Genomic DNA, 20,715 nt, shown 5'->3' with positions numbered 1-20,715 from the left:
TTCTTAAAGCAGCCATGCATTTAAAATTGTTTGTCTGAAAATTTTATTATACTTATATTTTTATATTAAGGTGTTCCCCCCTACAGAGTTTGACGGGAGGGAAATGCAAGCATAATTTTTTGGTGGGGGGAAATTCCCCCGTCCTCCCAGGATTTCGCACCCTGGATAAACCCGAAAAAGAAATTCATTAATATCTTGATTAGTTTCGGAGATATGGCATTTTATTAGAAACTCTCATTTTTTTAGCTTCAATAGAGGGGGAGAGGGTGTGCGTCGTACCAAACGACCTTCAGTCTAGAAATGATAATAGACTTGATGATTTAGTACCTCTTGTTTCTTTTTCCTGCCTCGGGTTGAACGAGACCTAAGAACCACGTGTTCTGCCTCCCGGTTTTGAATATACCGCTTATAATTGCCGGAAAAGCGGTCTTCCTGATGCAAAAACTACCGCAGAAGAAGAAGAATATTTGCTGTGAAGAAGAAGAAGAAGAAGACGAAATAAATTTTGTCCTAGTTGCGGCAAATATGACAGCGAAATTTATGCATTAGGATATCAATTACACCTCGTTCACACAAGTCTATACTCAGAAAGATGTTTTGTAAAATTATTCGTCATAAGGTGTTTCTCCCTCTGTGTGTGAGAAATCGACATGAATGTGCTAAGTTTGTGCAAGCGGAATTATTTCCGTCTCGCAACGGGATTTTATTCTGTAGTGCAAGGAAGATCAACACATCTATGGTTTCCAGAGGTTCAAACAATGACAATGTATCAGATATAATAATAACTGGAGGAGGACTAGTTGGTACAAGTATGGCATGCAGTTTAGGTATGATATATTGAAATTTATAAGATATTCATCGACCGCAGATTGAATATTTGGTTTTGAGCATTTTCAACGTATTTTGTTTTACGTAAAAATGTTAATAATTCAAGCAGTCTGACTTTCATTATTAGTGTGTTGCAAAGTGTGATAACTCTCAAATCACTAGATTTTAACTCACGGCGTTAAAGTGTAGGATTACCATTCATCAAAATGTAATCCAGATATTTTGAAAGAACATGAACGGAGATGTGCCATAAAAACTACACTAAAACACATACCAAGTGTCCGCTAAAAAGCATGAATTCCATCTAAGCGGAGCAGGGGGCCAAGGAGAATCGAGGAAGTGCGTTTGTAGGGATGTGGCGCGTCAGTGATGGTGGGTATGTGCGTAAACGAGGTTGTCACAAGGCACTAAGTCTCATTAGGCTGGTTTCTTTCCTAACACGTTTACTGTATGGCGTAGTCGCTAACGCTAACCTTTGGTGTAAGCAGTCCCGGGTTCGATTCCACATGAGAACACTCGGCCGAAAAGGTGTAACAGTTTTTTCAGGCCTGCCATCTTGAATGAGGTTTTCCTCATTCACACCAGGCAAATGCCGGAATGGTGCCTAACATAATGGGGGTTCACTCGAGCAGACGGTTCTACGTAATAGAAAATTTATAGGTAAAATACGATGTGAAACATTGTTCGTGAAGGAATGAGAATGTGAATATAAATAGTTACAGTCAATGGACGGCGTATTAAAATAAAGTTTCAGTGATAGTGAAAGTATTGTATGTGTAAGTGTACTCTTCCACTATTCTCGTTTATTCCTGTTCCCCTCGTCACTGACGCGCCTGCTCCGTAGGACACATCCCCTTGCTGTCACTCGGGTTCTCCTGTCCTGATTCGGTTAGATAGCATTTGTGCTTTTTAGTGGCCATCTAGCACAAATTTGTTCGTGTTTTATGCACTTGTTTTTTATGCCATACGTCCACAATGTATTTATACTGAACCCTACTGAAGTCAATCTCCCAAGTTGTAATGCAGCTACTTATTTAGTGCATGCTCTGCTAAAAGAAATAAAAGACTCTAACCTAACCTGAAAATGTAAGATATGTGTCGAAATTTGGTAGAACCGTCTCCTCTAGTAATGCCCATAATGGTCCCAGACTGCTTCCTTCCTTCCCCAATCCTTTCTTCTTTCCGTTTCATTGGATAGTGTGCTCACCCAGGACGTCATCCCTCATATACGTGATGGGCTAGTTGGCCTAGATGCCGACAGTCCAGAAATCTAATTCCTAATCCTAAACGTTTACTGCAATTGTTTACCTTAAAACACGTTGAGCGCCATGTACGTCCCATGGACCGACGGTTGGTTCACTCAACGTATTGCGTCGGTCTCATGTGTAGTCTGTTTCGTTACTTTCTTACGGGGCCGTAAATCCAATCTTGTTGAGATTTCCCCATTAGAAGGGACCGACGCTGCCGCTTCGCAAGGTTTTGTGCTAGCAGTTCAGTAACATTGCATTTTATTTATTTATTTATTTGTATTATCTACAAAATTATATGCCGGCCCTTTAAAAAACTTGAAAATTCACCGCGGCGCTCAACGTGTTAACTGTAGAATTCCTACACTTCCTTCACGAAAGTATGGATAATTGACTCGTTTGTAGTAAGAGGACATGAATAACAACTCGGATCAAGAACGCCCCATATGCTAACTTTTTTTCACACCAATGTGATTACATTTGCATATGTAAGTGTCCCTTTCTTTATTTCTAATGCCTTTCTACATTTGCCACACTTTCTGCTCAGTTTCGATAATCCGTGCCACTCCTCAGAATGTAGGGTAATAACTCTTCTTCACTAACATACGCTCTGATAAAATTCAGAATCGAAATGTCACATCCGTCACGTGGTACTGCAGTGCTTGAGTACAGGGAATTAATTTCCTCATTTACATCCTAATGTCTGACGCCACCATGCCTCCACCCAAAATACTACAAACAACACGCAGCTTTTCACATTTCAATATAGCACACTGAACTTGTTTTGTTAGCGTGAATTTCACGAAAAATAACTAATTCACCATTTCTTTCCTATAAGTTTTCATATTTCTAGACCTACTCTCCGGCAGTTAAACTGGGCCTGTCCAAGTTATTGCGTACAAATAGATAATATGCGTTCAAACTGATGTGACCACTTTCAGACAAATGCTATAAAAAAAAACTATTGCACAAAAACATAGCCTTTGTGCCGCAGAGTTGGTCGATCATGTTAAAGCTTAAGTGAACTTACAAGTGGGATAGGTTAAGTTAGTTTATGTTAGGTAAGCGTAGTTCAGGTTAGGCTAGTTTATTTTCGGGTAGGTTCTTTATTCCTGGACCTACAATGCGGCACGGAAACCAGAAATACTAATCAGCCTGCGCTAAGTTGCCACTAAAGAATAGAGAGTAATTACATCGGTACATTGACACCTCGAAGGTTCGATACGTTAGTATACGATGCTAGACAATGCCATAAAAACTATTGTACAAATGATACCCACCAACTTGTGCTAGGTCCACTAAGAAGCATAAATACAGCCAGTTCGCTGCAGTAGAGCCCCAAAGGGTCAATACATCCGTGATATCGCATACAAATGGCGCACATATTATGATTTCACATTAGTAATGCTATATTTGTAAAGATAAAATACAAGTTCCCACATTGTGGAGAAACGCTTATTCGGGAGAAATTAAAATGTTACTTAGTCATCGTTCATGTGAACTCACTCATCTTAACCGTAGCAATTGCAATGGTTTGGCAGTTGGAACCTTACACTTGTAGACATAAAATACTGGTTTCGTACATTGTACTGAAATGCTCCATCAGTGGAAATCTATATCAATCCTCTTACATATGGAATTATTCATTTAAGTCATAAATTACCATTTTTAAGACGCTTTGTTGTAAATTGCCATCCTAATTAATTGGAAATTAGTTTAGGGTATATTTCACAAATGTAAACCAATGGTTTTATGTTAACTAAGGGTACGTTAGGTTAGTTTAATCTAGGTTATGACAGTTCTTTCTCAGATCGGTGGAACGAAACCGACTAGTTTTTTCTTTCCCTATATGTTGATTTGCTTCATATAGTTACTGGGGGTCTAAATTCTCTAGGAGTGCTGTTTTGAGAGAATAATCATAATCTCATCCTTATTTACTCATACAGAACACAATAAATGTACATTATTTATATCTGAAAAACTTCCCTTTGAAGTGCCTATACAAATCTTAATAAATGCTTAACATTTCGGACGTTCAACAGTCAATTAACTATCTGTAAACATAATATGTACTAATCAGGTTATCCCAAGGTGCAATTTCAAGTGTATTTGGGACATTGAATGCAATAAATACAATACAGTTCTATTGTAGATGGGGGATTCGATGGTAGATCGCATATCTCTGTTGCGTATGGGCCCTGGTTCAACCTCCGAGCCAAGTAAATTTGTGATGGACAACTTCGTGTCCGTGGATTTTTTCTGGGTATTGGTATTTCTTCCCTCATTTTCATTCCGTCAGTTCTTCCATCATCATTCACTTACCTTAATTATTCGTCTCCCTTAGCCTAATAGGCCTAATGGTGAAACGATAAATTGAAAGATTTCATTTTCATATATAGTAGATATTACCAGCTTTCTCACTTGTGTAAGCACAATGACATTTTAACAATTGACTCTGCTGTTGCCTACACGTTGCTTCAACAACTAGACAAATGACTCAGAGAATTTGACAATAGAGGCAACGAAAAAATATCGTATTTTACCTTGTATCTAAAACTTACGGTAATTTTCTTCCTGGCATCCAAAAATTAAATACTTTTATCTTTAACCAAAGGGGAAATACATATATGGTACCCTTTGTTTACATCATTGATGAAGTGCTACACATCTCTTGAATGTCTTTCTTCGTCCTCAATATCGGTTCTAAAATTAGGTACATATCAATGGTACTATTGATCTGAAACACATCATCATACCTAAAAATTCTTGTTTGCAAGTTAATCGTGGATTAAAATTAGCTATTAAAAATTTTAGTGTCCGTAATCCCATTTTTCCTTAGACCGTGAGGAAGTGAAAATGTTAATCGTAAGATAGATTGTGGCGTGACAATGTAAGTATTATTATAAGCAGACAGATTAGCAAAACAGCAACTCATACTGTATTCTATATTCATAACTTTAAAGAAGTTTTGATTGAAAAAGGTATTGAACTGCTGGTAACACAAATGACTAGAAATCGGCAACTTCGAACTCAAAATTAACCAAAATTATAGCTAATAACTAAATTATATTTTTGCTGGCTAAACACCATGTGAAAATGGCTAAATTGGCAACATGAGTTGAATCCCCTTCGTACCATTCGTATATCCATGTACTGAGTAACCTCAATATTTCCAGCTACTTTGGAATCTTTCTCGTGATCAGTTCCTCTGCTTCGCTGGAAATCCAGTTATTATTATTATTATTATTTTCATCTAATTGGTGATTTATTGTAGTGTTCGAACCCTGTGTGCGTGCGTTTTCTCGGTGTTCTCACGCTTCCTCTCCAGGGTGGCAACAAGCCTAGAAAACCGTAAAATGTCAGGAACATGAAAAATCAGGGAATTTTGCTAAAAGTCGGGAAATTTCGATTTGCTAAGAGTGATATTTTAAAATGCCATTTTTAACACAATTTCAAATGTGGTTGAGGTCCCGGGTTCAGTTCCCGGTGGGGGCACTCTTTCGAAAAAGTGTAAAAAGCTTTTCAGGCCAGCTATCCTGAATGAGGCTTTCCTGGGTTTTCCTCATTCACACCAGGCAAATGCCGGGATGGTACCTAACTTACAGGATCCAGGCTGCTTCCTTTCCTTTCCCCGGATAGTGTGCTCACCGAAGGACGTCATCCCTCATACGTGACGGGCTAACATGGCCATAGATGCCGAAAGCCCAGAAATCTAAATCCTAATCCTAATCCCAATCAAATGTGGTTGAGTATTTGTTTTTATTGAATTGTTATTATTACCAGTATTTTTTATTTGGTAGTGGCCCCACGTAGCGCAGTCGCTTACGCTCTCGGCGTTGGTGCGAGTGGTCCTGGGTCGGATTACTGATTTGGACACTCGGTTGGTGTAAAAGCCTCTTCCTGACTAATGTTTTTCTGCGTTTTCCTGATTCACACTAGGAAATGTCGGTATGGTACCTAATATATAGGTCCCAGCCAACTTCCTTTCTTTCCGGGATTGAAAAATGCTTGTTGATTTGTTTATTTATATTATCGATTTTTTTTTTTTATTTACAAAGTAACCAAAAAATTCTTCCCGTTTTTGCCATTCAGCTCTAGGCCCTGTTGCTGTCTTTGATTTTCCGTATAGGGTTCTCTAGAAGAAGTTGAATAATAATGATTACAACGCATCTCCTTGTTTCAGGCCATTCCCGACGTGAAAGCTCATGGATCAGAATTTTCCTACTCGGACTTTAATTTGGGATTCATTTAAACACATCTTAATTAATCTAACTAGCTCTTCCGGTATTCCAAATTCCGTAAGAATGTTGTACAATATTTCCCTCCTAACCGAGTCGTAAGCCTTTTTAAAATCAATAAATGTAGACTGTATAAAATCCGTGCTAAGTGCCAAAATGAAAGTGTTGAGTAAAAAGCCCAGATTTTACTTCAGAACTGATAGCACATAGACCCACGCTCATTCTGCTGACGATTATTTGAACTACTTCCAAAGTGAATATTAGATAGTCTGATTTTAAATGAGCAGTGTTAGGCACACAGATAACATTTTGACATTAAACCGAACTTTTTCATTTTTGGCACTTAACACGGATTTTATTTTCAGTCCATAAATAACTGATGTACTGGGATACTGTATTTCCATTTCTTTTAGAGAATTTATCGAATGGTAAATCTGGTCGCTAGTTGATCGATTTCGTCTAAATCTGCACTGATAATCTCCAATACTTTCATCTGCGTATGAGGTTAATCTTACTAAGAGAATATTTGAGAGGATTTTATAGGATTTGACAGAAGAGAAATGTCTCATTAATTAGTACAATCAGTCTTGTCGCCTTTTTTGTAAACTGGATTCTTTTCCAGTCTTATGGCAATTCCTCCTTGTTCCAGATAAGGAGAATCAGTTTGTATATCTTGTTCCACAATTTTTCCCCTCCAGCTAAAATGAACTCAGCCGGAATTTCATCTACACCCGGAGATTTGTGTTTCTTTAATTTCTTTATAGCGATTTGTACTTCTGTTCTGGTAGGCTCTGAAATACACGGCTCAGCTGTGTGCATTTTCTTTTCTTCATGAACAGTAGTTTTTGGCTGTGTGTTAAAAATAAAAAGAAGACTCACAGTTAAATATATAATGATATATTTAAGCATGATCTGAGAACAAGGTTGCTAATAATAGAAGTTAATTTTCCCTACTGTACACTAAAACACCAGTCGGACAAAGAAATAGATTTCTGACGAAACAGGAACTGATCGCGAGCAAGATCCAAGAATGGATCAAAATGTTGAGGTTACTTAGTTACTTAGTGCATAGACATTAAAAACAGCAGTATAGAATGAACCTGTTGCTCTTATATAATATGTGCCCTAGAGCATCTTATTAATATTCATAATGATATTAATCTTGATGAATAACAATCACAATATATATATATATATATATATATATATATATATATATATATATATATATATATATATATAATACATTTACATTTAAACTTTACACAGATTTCGAGATCGCCTTGTTGAGACGGTCAATTTTTCATCAGTCTTTCAAACAAACACCACGTGTGAAAATTTTTCCTTGTGCCTTCATCTGCTGCAAGGAAGGTGGTAGTGCTTAATTATTAACTGCAACATAATTAGTTAAATTCAGAAAAAGCTGTTTAAATACTCGTATTATTCGTATGGGAAAAGAACATGTTTTTAATGCTGAGAGTACTCAATAGAGTAAGTTATATTAATCTACAATTTTTATTGCACCTTAAAGAAAGTTTTAAGTAATAGGAAGTGGTTGGACATGAAGATTTTTATAAAGGAATTTCAGATTATTGGGAGTATTTTTACAGAGAACTCTTTAAGTGTTGAGTAGATTTGATAAGAGATTTACGGAATACTTGGGTCATTTTTTCCTTTTACAGGTTATGGATTATATATATCTAATGTAATGACAAAAAGATTCCGTTTATGTCACACATGCGCGTCAACGCGGTTCCAGAGAGGATTGAAATCTTGTGAAGAGAAATGATGTCCTAAAGTGGATCAACAGCTGGCGGTACAAAATGAGATTTTGAGTCTTCAACTATGTACCTAAGAGCACAATACTATAAGCACTATATGTGTCACATGAATCACATTAAATTATTTACCACCCGTTACCAAATATACACGTAACAAAGAAATCTTTGTGTATTTATAAACATAATAAACGAAATCACTGTATTGGAGGTGGATGTAACGAATCAGCGCAACTACTACGTTTAAGCAGACGAAGATTTCTGTCGTATATAATTGTCAGCTACTTCTGAAATTATTCAGTGTTACAAACAAACATTCAAGAGGAAAATTCGTAATATAATCGTACACTGCATAAAGAACAAAACGTTTTTAAGCTGAAAGAGGAAATAAGTATCCAAATTTTGTATTTACGTATTTTAGTTTTTGTTAATAAAGTTTGCTACCACAAAATCCAACTGGTCATCTAAACTTCCTTTATCCGTACTTAACATTGGATTTTTGCTGTAATACATATATACAGTGAAACCTGTGTTCAGCGGAATCGAGCGGGACTCACCAAAATTTCCGTTAAAGCCAGGTTTCCGCTTAATAGAGGTAGACCTTTCGTTTTAAAAAATACATCCTTAGAGGGGACAAAGCATGCAAAATATATTGCAGTATGTACCGTGTTCAATTACAGTACTTCTTTGTTCTACGAGATAATACACAGAAGAAATAAAATAAAATAAATACAAAATATGATATGCACACGTTTTCTTTATTTTTTCCCCAGTAGTCAAGCAGGGTTTTCTGTATATATTACTGCTTGGCTGCTCGACTTTCCGCACATCCTTGAACCTGAGAAACTATACTAAGTAAATGAAAATCATTTTTTCGTAAGGCAGATTGTTGCAGTTCCTTTAAACTTCTGATGTTCGGAGAGCATCTTGATACGTCTTTACTCTACACTGTTCTTCGAACTGTATTCCACCACCTCGTCTTCTCCTTTCCGACTTTCCGTATGATTCTTGATTAAGTTGAGGGGATAAAGGACAGATTTTGCAGGGGTGAATATGAATAGTGGTTGGGGAAGGTCAACACTGTCCAGAAAGACTTAAGAGAACGAACACTTTATTGCAGACAGTGTAATGTATATGTTTACCCTCTCACAGAATGTCTAAACATTTTCTGAAAGCTGTAGTCCTGAACTCAGAATTTTCCGTTAAAGGTTTATTTTGCTTTCCGTTGTCTGCATAGCACAGTTTCCGCTTAATGAAGGGACTTTTACATGTTTTGTAATCCAAAATTCAAGAGACCGTGAAATATTTCCGCTTAAGACAGTTTTCCGTTTAATAAAGGGTCCGCTAAAGACAGGTTTCATATATTTAATGAAAAAGTTTCGTGCAACATCTGAACATCTTTGGTATTATGTTTTGTGGAGTGTAATTGGTTCTATAAGCTTAACTCTTAAGAATGATAGTGTGCTGCAGTATTAGAGTTTCCAAACGTTTTTATGTTATTAATCATAATACAAAAGATTTTCAGATATTACATAAAGTGTTTTCACTTGTGAAAAGAAGGATTTATATTTATCTAAGAAAAAAGCTCTATGCTAAATACGGATAAAGAAAATTTAAACGAACAATTGGATTTGGTAACGAACTTCATTAGGAACAATTAACATACGTAATTACAGAATTTCAATAATCATTTCGTTTTTTTTTTTTTTCATCATCATCATCATCAAACACAGTAAGCTATATGATCGTGTAAAATTGTCTTCACAATTGCGTTTTGTAACACTGAAAGATGTCAGAAGTTAGTTGGCAAGTTTTCCTCTGCTGAGACATGGAGTTGTGTTATTGTGTAACTCTGATTTGCACATCTATAATAGAACGATTTCGTTTGTGATAATTGTCTATACATAGAAATGTCCTTGTTTTTGTTTATTTGATGTCAAAAGATAGATCATTTAATGTAATTGCTGTGATGAGTGCATTTTTCGTCATAAAAATTGTTGAGAAATTTTCTTATTGACAGTGCAACCTTCAAGAAATACAATGAAATTTAGGAGTGGCACATAGCTCCTAGCTCATTGGCTAAGATATTTATGCTTGTATAGTTCTGCATATAATGGATCTTTTTTTGATCTTCAAGCATGATTGTTTCCAGAGATATATTTGGGGAGTATTCACCGCTGTTATTTCTTTTTCTTTATTCTTGTTCATCTGCATAGAAGAGTTTTTTTTTTTTTTTTTTTTCTATAAGTCGATTTTATATCCCACCAATTCCTGTATAGGTGCGAATTAAATGATAGAAAGGGTGAGAAAATGAGCGACTGGACCGAGATTCGAATATTATGCCGTTGCGTCATTCACCGAGCTATCCATTACCCTTTCTGAACAGCCATATATTCTTTCACTTTAGAAGTCGGTGTCAGTTACATAGGCTACGTGGACTGTACTACTGCTTGCGCAACCCAATGTCTACGTTACAGAATTCCTTCCGGTTGAATTTATGAGTGTACTGGATAGTGTGTTAGCTGACGCACCTGCACAGTAAGATAGAGACCAGGTTTTCAACTCTGGTTCAGTCTTTAATTTATTTCACAATATCAGGGATTTGCAAATCTTATTTTCTGTGTTCTGGCGCCCGCCCTTTGCCTGGTGCACGTTCCGGGCAATTGACACAGCTACGCAATCTAGCATAGATATTTTCGGTTTCAATTCAGCGTTGCCAATCCTAGTGCGATAGTACTACTTTCAACTGTTCTAGCAGTGAAGAGTTGCAGTTATTGACGGAATAGTCATACTTTTACTCGCAGAATCTAGGAAAGCATTATCACTTGGTAGCATTATTGAATGTTAAGAAGAAAAATTAGAATATATTTTAAAGTAATAGCCACGAGAAGGTGTTAATATATTGCTGATAACTTTTGATATGTAAAAACATGACTGCATAAAGAGCCAAAAAAAGGTCTATAAATTATTCACAAAACCATATTATTTTACATTATCATAATTTGTATGATAGTTATGCAGGTGTTCACTCGAAAAATTATATTTTGTTCTTTTTCTTTTTACCCTTTGTCCTCTTGTTTATTATCATTAGCTTGTTTATATCTCTAGGTTTGTATTGTGTTACGATTATTATGTTGTAAAATTGATAATTTCAGGTGCAATTGCACCGAAAAAAAAGGATAACTGACTGTTTCTAATATCAGTTTTTTCCCCCCTATAAGAAACATTAATGAACAGATAAGTCACAAGATAATAGTTTATGGAGTTACAACAAAATCAAATGAGTCGTGTTTGAAGGATTTTGTTTTTTTTAAAAATACTCTCCAATAGTAAACTACTCCTTGTGGACCATTTCATTAGAAACTACTTTATCCCGTATTGTAGGCTTATTAATGAAACATTTATTTTTGAAATGTGAACAAAATTTCGTGTGTCCTTTCTAAAGAAATTGTTCAAAAAAACAACTCACCCCAGGAGTGAACTACCCCTTATGTTTTTTCAAAGATAAATGAGTTACCATATTTTCAAGCCAATAATAAAACATTTTATTTATGAGGTATGAACATAATCGATTGACCCATATTTGAGAAAATCATTTAAAAAATTCACTCGTATAAGTAAACCTACTCTTCTGTATTTTTCCAAGGTAAATTAGTTATACCACATCATAGGGTTGTCGATAAAATATTGGTGTATGAAATCGTTAGAGCCATCTGTAAGAAAATCACTTTTTAATTTTCACCCTTCAGTAACTTGCACTTATTTTTGGAGTTAAGAAGAAAATTCGAAACTCTCCCCTGGAGAATTTTATAAAAGTGCTAAAAGTTTAACATTTTATTTTCTATCTTTCTCGAAAATAAAGTAAATGACCCGATGTCAAATTCGCTCCTACAACCCGGAATGCCTCATATACAGCGCTGCAGCTTGGAACGTTTCTTGGGGATAGGGACAAGCATTAATATTTGGGTCCCCCTAGTATACGAAATTGTCTTCCTGGAAAAAGGTGTAATTTGGGACTCATAGAATTTAAAACCTTAATAAGCACTTTTATTACTTCTAGGAGCCCCAGTTACTGAGCCCAGATTATATTTATACTTTGTCTTAGGAAATTTATTTTATTCAAAGATGGGGCAGTAGCAGTACCATATATTATTTTGAGTTCTTTTGAAAATGGTAGGTGGGTATATTTCATGCTTCATAATTTATGTTGAGGGGACAGTGCTTGATCCAACTTAAAGCCTTAAGAATAGCACAAACTAGTGCAAAATATTTGTTTTCCCAGGGACTGACTGGTCGGGTTTTCAAATTTCTCTTTCTGCTAGATTCTCTTTGATGAGCATTGTGCACATACGTTAGAATAGGTACTGTTTCCTTGGTTGTTTGTCTTACACAAAGATTAAGCAGATGAGGTGAGATAGAAGCATACACTGTGTCGACCACGTGTTAATTTCTGTACTCAGGCACCTGCACTGAAGTTCTGATTGATTACACGCACACTTTACTGTCAGTTGGTTGATAACGCTGAACTTGATACCGGTTATGCATACACGCGAGCATAGAAGCTCGCCATTACCCGGATGGGCAAAATTTTGCTGTCGCATGCCGATCCTTCCTGTATGTATTATTGGTAACCAAATTGTCAATATAGTTCAGTTAAGTAGTAGCATTATTGTGTCATCACCCAACAAAGATCAATGAAAATATAGCGTGTCATAGTGAATTACTTCGGGTGAGTATTTGATTATACGAGCCACAGTTCTTGAGTTCACATCATGTTTTTTAATTGTATTTTTTTATTTGTAATGTAGTAAGGTAACAGCAAAAGTGTAAATCCCATTTCTTTTACTTTATTTTTTTCTTTCTTTCTTACTTTTAGGAAAGAACCCGATGTTTTCCGATAAGCAAATTCTTCTTCTGGAAGGAGGTCCAGAGCATACGTGGTCCCCGAAGCCTACTTACAGTATTCGAGTTTCTGCTTTGAATAAACACACAAGAGACTTCTTAACTTCAATCGGTGCTTGGGATCACATTGCAAAAGGAAGGTTTAAAGCTATTAAAAAAATGCAAGTAAGTTCTATTCATTTGTGCTTGTATTGAACCAGTTCAAGAAACAACTTTTCACTATGTATTTCAGTTGTTGTTCTATGATGATCAATGTAAAATCAAGTAATGATTGATTTATACTACCTCTAGTTTGAATAAAAGGATAAGAATGAAGGTGAAACTTATTCTGGAGATTGTGAATAGATTTTTTTTTTCTGCTTGATGGAGATCAACATTGAAACCGGAAGTGCAACTAGGTTTCTTCCACTTTTGGTTTGAGTAGAGAGATAAGGGTGGATATGAAATACATTCTCAGGATGCTGATCCATTTTAAGAAATCGTTTTTCGTTGACTATTAACGTTTTTGTTCTGTGGCGATCAACACTGAAACCTGAAGTGGTTGATTTTTTTACCATTTTCATTTTTGAATAGAGGCTTAAGGGAGATGAACCTGTTCTACTTGCTATTTCTTACCGTTTTTTGCTATAATACCTGTCGGCAGATAGAACAGATGAACGGGCCGACGTACCTGTTCTTTAAGATTTCCCATATTTATGCATTGCATAGCTTGAAGTCCAAAAAGGCAGATAATGAACTGCTACTATAAAGAAGTCTTTATTTTAATTAGAATGGATTCGATGCCGTATAAAAGATAGCGAATGCTGTTTAAGAAATACCAAACATTATGTTGTATTATAATAAAGTGGAGAGGGTTGTTAATAATAATAATAATAATACTGCACTACAAAAGTATACAGAAGTCTTATTGGAAACAAATATAAACTCGTGAGATATGTTATTACTACTATTATTTTCTTGTTTTAAATACAATTTGCAAAAGTGACAGACAACATTGAAGATGAATTTCGCAGCGGTTCATCTTTAACAATGCTAATCAGAAAACAGTGATGTCATTCTTGACATAGTACTGCCAAATCGAAGAATAACTCTGTGATATATTGTAGAGACTATCGGCATTCTATATAAGAAATTATTTCAGAATCTTGAACACAGTCTGCAGTGCAGTTTCTTCTAGGTATACTTCCGTGCTTGACCCCCTTCCTTTCCCGAAGTTGACAAATCACCCTTCGCCGGAGCGAAGATACATCAATTGCGATTATAGGTCACTCTTCTGCAGAACGTGTCTTTAGCAAATTGTGTCTCAGTGCAACCACAACACATTTTGGCTCTGTTCCTCCGCCAAATAAAATTTTCTGGAATATAACGTGTGCAAGCGAGTGGTCGTTTGTGAGTACATCATTCACCTTTATAAAGAGAATACAAGTTTCTTGGTTTTAGTAAGATTAGTGACTCAGGATATGACTTATCACCTACTACTTTAAACCTGAGACAGTAAAGGTGTCAAAGCAGTAGAAACCAGGGTTGGCTGTTTTAAATCAAAGTGATGTAAACCAGTTTTATATATATATATATATATATATTTAAACCAAAAAATAAATTTAAAAGCAAAAATACTACAAATTGTGTGATCTTCATGGCAAAACTTCCTCATATTTCAAACTATTGAGAAGATTTTTCCTCATGCATTACAAACTCAGAAGTCAAAAGTATTTTCTGCATATATATATATATGAATCTTTCAGAGCCAGAGTGAACTCAGATGATTCGTATTGTGATTCACTTTTTATAGTAATATCCATATTGAATTAAATCGCTGTATTTCTGACTCAGTGAACTAACTTTGATAAATTAGATATTCTGTATTAACAAAAAATTGGCTACTTACCAATGAATCCTCCCTTGAAAAATTTAAAAGTTTTGACGTTTCGGAACCCTCAGCTGGTTCCTTCCTCAGTGGCAAGGCAAAAAGGATTAATACGGAAAGGAGAGAAAAGGAGTAAAACCAGGAATACTTACCACTATATAAAAGTAACGTACAAACAAGATCCTGAGATGAATAGAGCAGAATGAAAAAAGAATGAACTGAATAAAAAAGAACGTGGTGTCTATGTTAGGCCACTATTGCCAGATCCAAAGAATGCATCAAAGGTAGGTACCCAAGTTCGATCAATGTTGCCAGTATCAAGGTTCAATGCAAGTTTGTATTTATGAATAAAGAACGATTCTTTAAATTTTTTTTTTTTTTTTTTTTTTTTTAACCTTTACCTTAACCTGTTTTATATTATGTGAATGTTGTTTTAGATGAAGCGCTGAACCCGACATGCCTTCTTCATGTGACTTTTTTGATTGTCTAACATGTTCCTTCACACGCGGGTCAATATTACGTTTAGTTTCGCCAATGTATGAGGAATCACATTCGCAATGGACGTGGTAAATACCTGCCTTATTTAATGGATCTACAAAATAGCTTTTAAATCTAGTGAGATGTTTTTGTAAACTTTTGGGGGGAATACTTGAAGCAGATATGTTACACTTTGCAAGAATACGTTGAATTTTTATTGAAAGTTGTGGAAAATAAGGAATTCCAATCCAAGTTTTGTGACAGGACACGCTGCCCCATCAGCATTTGTGTACCCGTTGTTTTCGCAAGTTTTGCGTTTCGCTCACTTCGAGCAGTGTGACTGAGCGCTCCGCTCAGTAACCTTCTGAACTCCACCAATGTCTAAACTTCACTGGCAACACTGTCAACACATGATCAGAGAGCAGCAGTGTAAGAAGAGGAGCAGGTGGCAGGCAGCTGGAGAAGAATAGAAGAGAAATGCAGCTGAAAAATAATTTTAAGTGAATTAATAGAACAAGAATTGTTAAAGGACTTGTTTTGTTTTAACCTGCCGGTGAAGGTAAGAAAACCGAATGTGCTCGAAGAATAACAAGTAAGCCGTATTCATAAAGAAGCAATACACTGCAAGTAAACACCGCATGTCACTATTAAGGGCGTCATATTTACAACACTTGTATTATACTTAGTTTGCATGCGTCATAGTAAAAGAAGGAAGATTTAAGCAATTGAATTTAACGTGAATTCACGTACTAATGACAACGAAAAGGATTGAAACAAGTGGTATGTGTATACGGTATACGACACATTAAAGCATGCTTTGCACTCGTAACCTTATAGAATTCTTTTGATATTACCGTAAAAACATATGCGCATATAAAAAGTAAATCTACAATATTGATACATTATTTATGTAAGCCGATATAATATTCATTTCAAATACCTCACTCATGACCTAATCTATTTTGTTGGATACTACATATCAGTGCTACAAAAAGTAAATATAAAGTTTCTTGCGCCAGTCAATATTAGTAGAAGTTAATAACTTGAAGACACTCTAAAGGATCAGTAAATATAGAACGTCGTGCATATAATGAGCGCACAATATGAACGCATTCCTTCGTATTGAATTATTTTAGTCGTAAGCTCAAGTTTGAAACATATATACATAAAAAGCGCTTAAAACAAAATCAATCTGTATTTGATATAGGCCTATATAATAGCGGAATATAATATACTTCAATTTATAGCTATAAACATATCCAACAACCACAGTAGTACTATAACATCGTTACATAACTGCATTATTTCTGGAAACTCTGCTAGCTAACATACTTATCTGTGAAGAATGTTTAAAATATCAGTAATAAGTTGAATTCAATTTAAATAAAAGTTCGCCAGTCGCGACTATCAAGTGTCAGTCAGTTAGTCACTTTGCACTCAAATTAATATTTCACTAGTGAATCATCTGTTCAGGCAAAGACAAAACTGAAGATAGAAACAATTGTACCAAGTGGCAAGTATAATATAATAGTTCAGTGCATCCGTAAAAAGAAAATAATTAAAAATAATAAATAAATAGTAAATACAAATATAAATAAGAGATCAAACTTCTTTCTAGACATTTGAAATAATATAATTTGCTACTGTCGTCTGGACTGTCATTTATTCTGAAAAGACTATATAGTAGAGAAATCTTATTGCATGTATTATTATTATTTTTGTTGTATATAGTATTTTGTGTGTTTCATTGTTCTAAATATCATGTTTCTTTTAATTACTTGTCAATCTCAGTTTTATGTTGAACAGTATCAATAATTAAAGTGAGTGACGTTATCAAATCATTATTGAAGCGACTGTTTACGTCAAAATATTGTTCATTTGTGGTTAGCATTATCTGTTGTGTATATGAATACTATTTTGTGATAGAATGTGGTATTATAAAAACAAATATAGTAAATAAATACATGTGGTTTTTAGCAAGTTTACGCAATTGTATTCTGAGAATTCTGAGTCTAGATTGCATCATCTCTCTACGTCCACGCTACGTCTGACAACTTCGTGAATCACAACATGGTGGAGATTTATATTGAAGGCTCGAATGGTAAGTTGTCGATTACGACCCAAGTGTGTTGTAGTATTATTATTGGTATTCTTATTTGAGTTCACTATTTCTTGATACACTGTTTTCGGAGCGTGCGCTCCTGCTACCGAGATTCCGGATAACGGAAGGTTATTAAAATTTTGTTTCATATTTTAACCACTAATACCCTCCTCCGTTACCGTCACCGTAACAGTTTTTGCTTCTTTGGAAATTACCGTTTTGGAGAGTTGCAGCGATCTACGTGTTTGATTAAACCATTTTGGTAAATTACACAGTTTATAACCGTTTTCTTGTCCTATTTTATATAAAAACTGTATTTCTTGGTTGAGATCTTTTTGACGGTCACAAATTAATAGTGCTCTACGAAAGAAGTTCTTCCAAATATTGGCGCCGTCAAAACCTTTAAATTTTTCAAGGGAGGATTCATTGGTAAATAGCCAATTTTTTTTTTTTTTTTTTTTTTGTTGTTAATTTTGAATATCCCCCCCCCCCCCATGCGCCCATGTAATTATAATCTTTTTCCACCAAAAATGGTGGATTAGCGTTCATATGAAAGTGCAAGGGTTAAATTACAAAATGCGATTCTTGACTTAGTGTTTTTAAAGTCATGCAAGATTCACTCTATTTTTCCAATTTTTTTTTAAAATGGAAAGTTTTTGACTTTAATCAGTCTTTACGCAATATTATTTATAATGCACAGAGTAGAACATTAAATGATATTATTAAGTTGAAATACTTTTTAATAAACAGGCTCAATAATGACTGTTATCAAATGTGGATGTCTTTGACTTTTCGTACTGACCCGCTATACGCACATATTCTACAGAATAGATTGCATGCTAAACTAAGAATGGAATACAAAATTAAATTTGCACGCTTAGAAAAGAAAATCACTCGTCTAGGTGGTACCCTTGTTTTCAATAAACGCAAACCAACAAAAATAGAGTCCGATTCACCTATAGAATTATTTGTTAACCTTACCGATATTGACATACCTAAGAAATTCCATCAGATTTTTAGGTTAGGTTTAAAATTTAGTTACCTTCCGCTTTCCATTCCATTGGAGGAGATAATTTGTTCAGTAGAAAAAGCCGTTGACCTTGCAGCTGATATTCATTCCGCGCAATCTGTTAGAAATGAATGCTTGGCCAATATCAATACTTTTTATACTCATACAAAAAGGTAGGACCATATCCAAAATCCAGATATGTGCAAGGGCTTATTACACAATTTAGAATATTTCTTAATAAACACGATATCTGGTGTTTAAAGGCTGATAAGGGAAACCAATATGTTGATATGCCAAAGCAAAGATATGCTTCCGGTGTTTTAAAAATAGCAGAGAAATGTAACTTTGTTTCATATCCCTGCAATCCGTTACCACAGGTTATTAAGAAGGTACAGTCGACAATTGATTCTTCACCACTTTTAACTGACATTGAAAAAGATAAGATAAAAATACATGCACCTAGTCTTCCCATTATTTATGGTCTTCCGAAGGTGCACAAGCCATACATCCCCCTTCGCCCGATCATATCAGGTTTCAATCATCCAGCTTATTTACTATCAAAATGGTTATATAAAAAACTCAGCAGTTACAATAGTGGTTTTAAATATGTTGTAAAAACAGTCTTGATGTAAAACAACAATTATCATCATTTGTAAATGCCAATACCATTTTACTTGCCTCCATAGACGTTGTTGATATGTATCCGTCCATACCACTGGAACTTACTATCAATAGTACTCGATCGTGGTTATTACAAAATAGCGCTTCTACCTATGAAACTATTTTTTAATTACAATTACTTGAAGTTTGTTTAACGACTAATATATTCCAATTTGAAGATCATTACTTTTCTCAGTATGACGGCTTAGCCATGGGTAACTCATTATCTCCAATATTGTCAAATATCGTTTTAAATCAGATTGAAACGTCTATTTTACGGCAGGACACATTTAAATACGTTAGATATTACCGTTATGCTGATGATATTCTACTACTTCTTCGTGACGAAAATACATTTACACAAATATTTGAACAATTCAACAATCAGCATCCTAGGCTGAAGTTCACCCTTGAACGTGAATCTGATAACGGTCTTCCATTTCTAGACCTATTGGTTACCCGATCACATAATAAATTTATTACAAAAGGATACCGAAAACCCAATGCAAGCACGACTTACATACATCAACAGTCAGCTCATCCGCCAATGTACAAGGCCAATATTTGGAAGAACTTCTTTCGTAGAGCATTATTAATTTGTGACCGTCAAAAAGATCTCAATGAAGAAATACAGTTTTTATATAAAATAGGACAAGAAAACAGTTGTAAGCTGTGTATTTTACAAAAATGGTTCAATCAAACACGTAGATCGCTGCAACTCCCCAAAACGGTAATTTCCAAAGAAGCAAAAACTTGGATTGGAATTCCTTATTTTCCACAACTTTCAACAAAAATTCAACGTATTCTTGCAAAGTATAACATATCTGCTTCAAGTATTCCCCCCAAAAGTTTACAAAAACATCTCACTGGATTTAAAAGCTATTTTGTAGATCCATTAAATAAGGCAGGTATTTACCGCGTCCATTGCGAATGTGATTTCTCATACATTGGCGAAACTAAACGTAATATTGACCCGCGTGTGAAGGAACATGTTAGACAATCAAAAAAGTCATATGAAGAAGGCATGTCGGGTTTAGTGCTTCATCTAAAACAACATTCACATAATATAAAACAGGTTAAGGTAAAGGTTCATCAAAATCAAAAAAACAAAGGGAAATTAAAGAATCGTTCTTTATTCATAAATACAAACCTACATTGAACCTTGATACTGGCAACATTGATCGAACTTGGGTACCTACCTTTGATGCATTCTTTGGATCTGGCAATAGTGGCCTAACATAGACACCACGTTCTTTTTTATTCAGTTCATTCTTTTTTCATTCTGCTCTATTCATCTCAGGATCTTGTTTGTACGTTACTTTTATATAGTGGTATGTATTCCTGGTTTTACTCCTTTCCGTATTAATCCTTTTTGCCTTGCCACTGAGGAAGGAACCAGCTGAGAGTTCCGAAACGTCAAAACCTTTAAATTTTTCAAGGGAGGATTCATTGGTAAGCAGCCAATTTTTTGTTAATTTTGAATATCCCTCCATGCGCCCATGTAATTATAGATATTCTGTACTTTGTAGACTTCTGAATATTGTCCATTTATTTTAGTAATATGTGTAGGTATAACTCCGTGCAATGATTTCACATGTGCAGTTTTGT

At 35.1% G+C, this 20,715-nt stretch overlaps 1 protein-coding gene across 2 annotated transcripts in view; it reads left to right on the top strand.

The window, feature by feature from the left end:
• Nucleotides 1-369: 369 nt before the first annotated feature.
• LOC145664376 (ubiquinone biosynthesis monooxygenase COQ6, mitochondrial-like) overlaps nt 370-20,715 on the top strand; it is a 94,111-nt gene continuing 73,765 nt past the window's right edge. The window contains exons 1-2 of one of the 2 annotated variants that reach the window (XM_081731027.1): nt 370-827; nt 12,968-13,158. In XM_081731027.1, coding sequence (XP_081587153.1) covers nt 593-827; nt 12,968-13,158 — 426 coding nt within the window. In that variant the 5' untranslated portion in view covers nt 370-592. The remainder of the gene's footprint in view (nt 828-12,967; nt 13,159-20,715) is intronic. The other variant, XM_081731028.1, reaches the window with a different exon arrangement.

Source organism: Thermobia domestica, chromosome 11, assembly GCF_964235325.1.
Source record: "Thermobia domestica chromosome 11, izTheDome1.hap1.1, whole genome shotgun sequence".
NCBI classification, from domain to species: domain Eukaryota; kingdom Metazoa; phylum Arthropoda; class Insecta; order Zygentoma; family Lepismatidae; genus Thermobia; species Thermobia domestica.
This window is presented reverse-complemented; position numbering and strand designations above follow the sequence as displayed.